Here is a 5,720-nt window from a genome sequence, read left to right on the forward strand (position 1 = left end):
TAGGAAAATAACTAAAAAGTGCAAATGCAAAACAAGACGCAATTTGATTATTGAAAATCAGGGTTTCCTGCTTGCTGATTTAAATCACAATTCAAATCTGCGACCGAAATCAATCCTCCATGTCAGGGCATGGGCTGCCCTAGGGCCTGGACACAGAGCCAATCCCCTTGGCCCACACTGGAACCTGCTGACGATACTAAAAAATTTCATTCACTGCTTCCACTGTTCCTTGCAGCTCTTTCAGAAAAGTTCCAAACCAGCACCTAGGTGTACATCTTGTTGTCAAAAAGGCTAATAGTATGGTAGGGACTGGTAGGGAAGAGAGAACATAAGACAGGAAATATCATAATGCCACAATATAAATCCATTGGGCACCCGCCCCTTGAATACTGTCCAGTTCTGGTTGCCCCCATCTCCAAAAGGATAGAGTGGAACTAGAAAAGGTCCAGAGAAGGGCAACAGAGATGATCCAGGGATGGAACAGCTTCCATACAAGGAGAGACTAAGATTAGGGCTGTTCATCTTAGAAAAGAGACGACTAAGGGTAGAATGATATGAAGGCTATAAAATCATGCCTGGCATGGAAAAAGGGTTAGCTACCCTTTCCCAAAATAAACACTCCAATTCAATTAATCTGCGGCAGGCCTAATACAAGGAAGAGCAAGTACTTTTCGCATAAAGCACAACTCATGTGTGGAACTCATTGCCAAGGGATGCTGTGATGGCCAAAAGTATAACTGGGTTCAAAACAAAGCTGGGTAAATTCATGGAGGATGAAGTCCATCAATGGCTATTAGCCAAGATAGTTGGGGACGCAACCCCACACATGGAATACCCTAAACCTCTGACTACTGGGGGTGGGGGTGGGAGGGGGAGAATCACTCCATAGTTGCGCTGTTCTAAATGCTCCCCCGAAGCTTTGGTGTGGGCCACTGTCAGAGACAGGCTACTGGGGAAGACGGACCATTGGTCTGACACGGGGCAGCAGATCGTCTAATGGAGACGATGCGATGTGAACCGATGCGGGCTCGCAGCGGATCAGCAAAGCAGAGCCCTTTCTGGACGCTGTCTCCTTGAGCCCCAAATTCCAAGCTTTCATGGGGGGGGGGGGGGGATTTTAAAAATGAAGCCTCTAGTCTCACGGCTGTGAAATAAAATTAAAAAATCTCAGAGCCACGTGTAACTGATGCCGGCCTGAAGCGATGTCTACATTTACAGCAGTGTGCGGAGTACAGGCACTACACTCACAGCGACATGCCGCAGTGAAAGGCTCTGGCCAAGGGGAGGCAGCAGGACACGACTCTGCTAAAAGCAGCAGTGGGAGGCACTGCTTGGCTTCTATACAGCCACGGAGAGGACAAACCTGGGGGTTCAGGTGGGTCCGGCACTCTACTCACCTAAACCCCATGTCTCACCATCTACACTCTTTGTACCTGGCTCGCTGGGCGTGCAGCATCTGCTACTCCACAACCCGAGTTGGCCATTGTCTTTAACGGCTCTGCAAAACCCCGGGCCATTTTTGTCATAGATTTATAGATTCTAAGGCCAGAAGAGACCGTTGTGATCTAGCCTGGCCTCCTGCACAGCACAGGCCAGAGACGTGCCCCAGAATAATTCCTAGAGCAGATGTGTTAGAGAAACATCCTATCTTGGTTTAAAAATTGGCAGGGATGGAGAATCCACCCTGATCCTTGGTAAATTGTTAATTACCCTAAATTTATGCCTTACTGCCCAGCTGAATTTGTCCAGCCATTGGATCATGTTAGACCTTCCTCTGCTACATGGAAGAGCCCATTATTCAATATTTGTTGCCATGTAGGTACTTACAGACTGCAATCAAGTCACCCCTTAACCTCTGTTAAGCTAATGGGTTGTTCACTCTGAAGTCTAATGACAAACAATTTATCAAAGCAAGAAAGAGAAGGAACCACTATATTATGAAGATCCACCATGAGTGGACTCACACTAGTGTCAAATGGCTGGAGCTCGGTTTGTGGGCGGAGCTTGGGAGGGTACCACTACTTGCATCCCCTCCCACACCCTGATTCAGCCTTCAAAGGGAGCCAACGGCCCCGGATGCCATGGAGAAAGGGATGCATGAAGATCTGAGCCTTGGGTTTGCAAGTGCTCTGGTCCCACGCCCCAGGCAACGCACAGCATAGATAACAGGACAGACACACCAACGCTGTACAGTTACGGCCAGTGATTTATTGTCGTCAGTATTCAAAGTAAAAATAAGAGACCCTGTCCGGGTGGAGGTGCCAGCTGATCCCAGCTCAGGGGACTTGCCCAGCTGCATCTGTTTCCCGTCTCACAGGACATGTCCAAACCCCACCTTGAGCCCCAGTGCAGCATCCTTCCCTGGCACAGAAATGTCGCCATACAGGTCCCACCCTAAAACTTCTTGTTCTTGTTCAGTTTGTTGCGGCGCCAGGTGTTGTGTTTCCGCAGGAGCCTCCAGTACTGGGGCGTCTCGGGGTCCAGCTCCTCCAGTGTCTTGGGGGGGCCGAGGTGCATCTGGAAGAGCCTGGGGACCAATGCACAGGAGAGTGAGTCCCCAGGCCAGGCGGAATCCCTGAATCCTGACCCAGGCGAAGGGATGCAGCAGCCCCTCAGATTCCGGCTGGGCTCCTGGCCTCATGCAGTCCCTTGCTAGCTAGCACGCCTCGTCATTTAAAGCGCCCCAAGGCTAGCCATGGTCACCAGAAATGGGCCAAATTTTTTGCACAAAGCTTTTTCCCCCCCCGGTGAAAAATGCAGATTCAGCTACACTGAAACTCGCACCAAATTGCTTTGGTTGGGAAAAATGATCCCATTTCATTTCCACCTTTTCAAAACAAAATGTTTTGATTTTTTTGGTTCAAAGCGAGGTGGCATTTCCAGCTTTCCTTTCATTAAATAATAAAAAACGTTGAGAAACAGAGAAGATCAAACCAAAATGTTTTGTTCCATCTGAAATGAATATTTTTCCTGCTTCTCAGAATTACCAGCAAACCAGAAACTCCCCTTACTTGTCCAGCCCTGTTGGTCACCCCCCGACGGATGGGGGAGGAAGGACTCTCTGCTCAGGGCCTAATCCCACAAACACACGGGACTAAGCACTGGCAGGGTCGGGCCCTCTGAGGCCACAGGGGAGACGCTGCCTGGTTCTGTAGGGGGCCGTGGGGGCCGGGATATAGCAATAGCATTGCAGGTGGCTTGAGTCAGACACTGACTCAAGTGCAGGGGTGCCAGCGTAGCGGGGGGACACCTTTGTAGAGGGGGTGACAGCTCTGTGCATTTATTATTTCTATTCTGGTAGCGCTTAGGAGCCCCATGGTGCTATAGGGGCTCTACATTATCTATTAGGTGTATTACGGTAGTGCCTAAGAGCCCCCATCATTACCCAGGACCCCATGGTGCTATAGGGGCTCTACATTATCTATTAGGTGTATTACGGTAGCACTGACGCGCCCCAGCTGTGGCCCAAGCCCCCGCTGTGCTAGGGCTGCACAAACACACCACAAAGCACCCGGTCCCTGCCCCGGGGAGCTCACAACCCGAGTTATTCAGCACCTTGCTCTCCCCGTAGCACCTTCGAGCTGTGGGGCACAATATATCACAACCCACGTTAGGGACTGGGACAGTCAGGTCCAAGGTCTCGCAGGGAGTCAGGGATGGAGCCAGCAATGGAACCAAGCAGTCCTGACTCCCAGGACCCTGCTCTAACCACTAGTCCAGCGTTTCCCAAACTGTTTTGGCCACAGAACACTTTTTAGCCTATTACGGAACACTTATAATATTATGTTGTAGTCGTTAAAAATTGCGTTATTTATGCTCAAATATATTTTATTTTATAAAACAAAGCAAAAATACAATTTAAAATAACTTGAACTAACAATTTCTAACTGGAAAGCGCGTATAAAGTAGTACAAAAATCAAGTGCAAGAGTCTTTCACGGAACACCTGTTCACATCGTGCGGAACACAGTTTGGGAAACGCTGCACTAGTCCCATGTGCCTTGAGTGGCTGGGAGAGGGCAGATCAGGCATCACCCACCAATCAGGATACTCAGAGTCGTCCTTCAGAGCCACCTCCGGGCCCTGTCTGTAGAAGTTCACTCCCATGGCATGCGTGGTGAGCAGCACGGGGTCCTTGCACACCTCCGGGCCTTTCATCTCCTCCTTACTGAAGCCTTTCCCTTTGGCCTTCGGCACTGCAGAGACAAGCACAGACATCAGCCCGGAGTCCGGTCACCTCGGCGCTGGGGAGGCACCGGACTATTACGGGGAGCAGCAATGGTGCTACCAAATTCCTCTGCCTGCGATTTCTGCTTCCTAGGGGGCAGAGACCAAATGCTCTCGCTACACAAGTGATCAGCTTTGGAGGCACGTCCACTGACAGGGAAAACCCCAAATGTCTACAACTGCCCCACTGGACTTTCTCGCTTTGACTCCCCATAAGCCCAGCCCACCGCAACACAAGGAGCAGAATCCTATGAATTTCTGACGTGCCCGTCACCATGATATCAAGGCAGCTCTCAGTCCAGTTAGGGTCACATTCTCTCCCTGAGATTCCAGGCCACTGTGTCGCAAAACAATGAGCCTCTCTTGTGGGGGCAGTCGGAGTAGGCATATTAAACCCTCCACCATGCTGATGTCCAAACACACTTGGGAAGACCTCAGCACAGAGCAAAATGGGCATCAATCTACAGTGCTCATGTGATGCCATCACTATAGTACGTGACCCCTCACAATCTGTAGTGTATTTATCTTCCCAATGCCCCGTGAGGCAGGACAGGCCTATGGACCCCCCTTTTCCAGGTGAGGAACCGAGGCTGGCCCGGGGTCACACAGGAGGTCTCTGGCTCCCAGGTCTCCTGAATCCATGGATAGTGCCCCAACTCTGGGCCAATCCTACCTCCCCAATGCGGTTGGTATTATGGATTTGCAACATGGGGAAACTGAGGCAGAGAGCGGCAAAGAGAAACTCGCCCGAGAGGCTGCAGAGATCCGCCAGCAGGAACAGAACCCAGGAGTCCTGACCCCCGGCTTGCACCCAGGGCAGATGTTCTCCCCCCTGGGCAGGGTGGATCTCGGAGGCACGGGATTGCTAGGAAAGAAAATCCGGCCAAGGCTGCGCCGGGGGCCAGGAGGACACAGCCACACCCTGGAAACGCTGCTGGGCCCCGCTGCCCAGTACTGGGGGCCCCGGGGGGCTGCCGGGAGTCTGGGATCCCGGGAAGGGCAGCAGGGAGCGCCCAGCCGAGTCCCGGCCCCGCAGCGCACCCCAGGGCCCCCCGCTCACCTGCTTTCTTGGCATAGCCATTGGCCCGCACCCGCCAGGGGGCGGCGGCGGCGCCCAGGCAGCGCCCGGCCCCGAGAGCCCGCACCAGCGCCCGGGCGGCCATGGGCCCCGCTCGCAGCTGCACACGCGGGACTCCGCTCCGGCCTCCGGCCCGCAACCCGCCGGGCAGGCCCGGGGCAGGCTGGGAATTGCAGTCCGGGAGAGAACAGAGAGCATGCTGGGAGGTGTAGTTCATTGACTCCCCCCTCCCCTCGGCTGTGCAGGCTGGAGGTGGGGAAAGTCTCTGCCAAGGGCCCGAACTCTGTTTCGTGTCAATCTTAGGGTGACCAGATGTCCTGATTTTATAGGGACAGTCCCGATTTTGGGGTCTTTTTCTTATAGGATCCTATTATCCCCCACCCCCTGTCCCGATTTTTCACACTTGCTGTCTGGTC

General features: G+C 52.7%; 1 protein-coding gene across 1 annotated transcript; it reads right to left on the reverse strand.

The window, feature by feature from the left end:
* Positions 1-2,188: 2,188 nt before the first annotated feature.
* Positions 2,189-5,453, reverse strand: MRPL54 (mitochondrial ribosomal protein L54). Its single transcript, XM_054013516.1, has 3 exons — positions 5,287-5,453; positions 4,039-4,195; positions 2,189-2,527 (listed from the first exon to the last, which is right to left on the reverse strand). The coding sequence occupies exons 1-3, from the start codon at positions 5,387-5,389 to the stop codon at positions 2,395-2,397; spliced, it is 393 nt and encodes a 130-aa protein (XP_053869491.1). The 5' UTR covers positions 5,390-5,453; the 3' UTR covers positions 2,189-2,394.
* Between the last annotated feature and the right edge of the window lie 267 nt (positions 5,454-5,720).

Source organism: Malaclemys terrapin, chromosome 24 (assembly GCF_027887155.1).
Source record: "Malaclemys terrapin pileata isolate rMalTer1 chromosome 24, rMalTer1.hap1, whole genome shotgun sequence".
NCBI lineage: Eukaryota > Metazoa > Chordata > Testudines > Emydidae > Malaclemys > Malaclemys terrapin.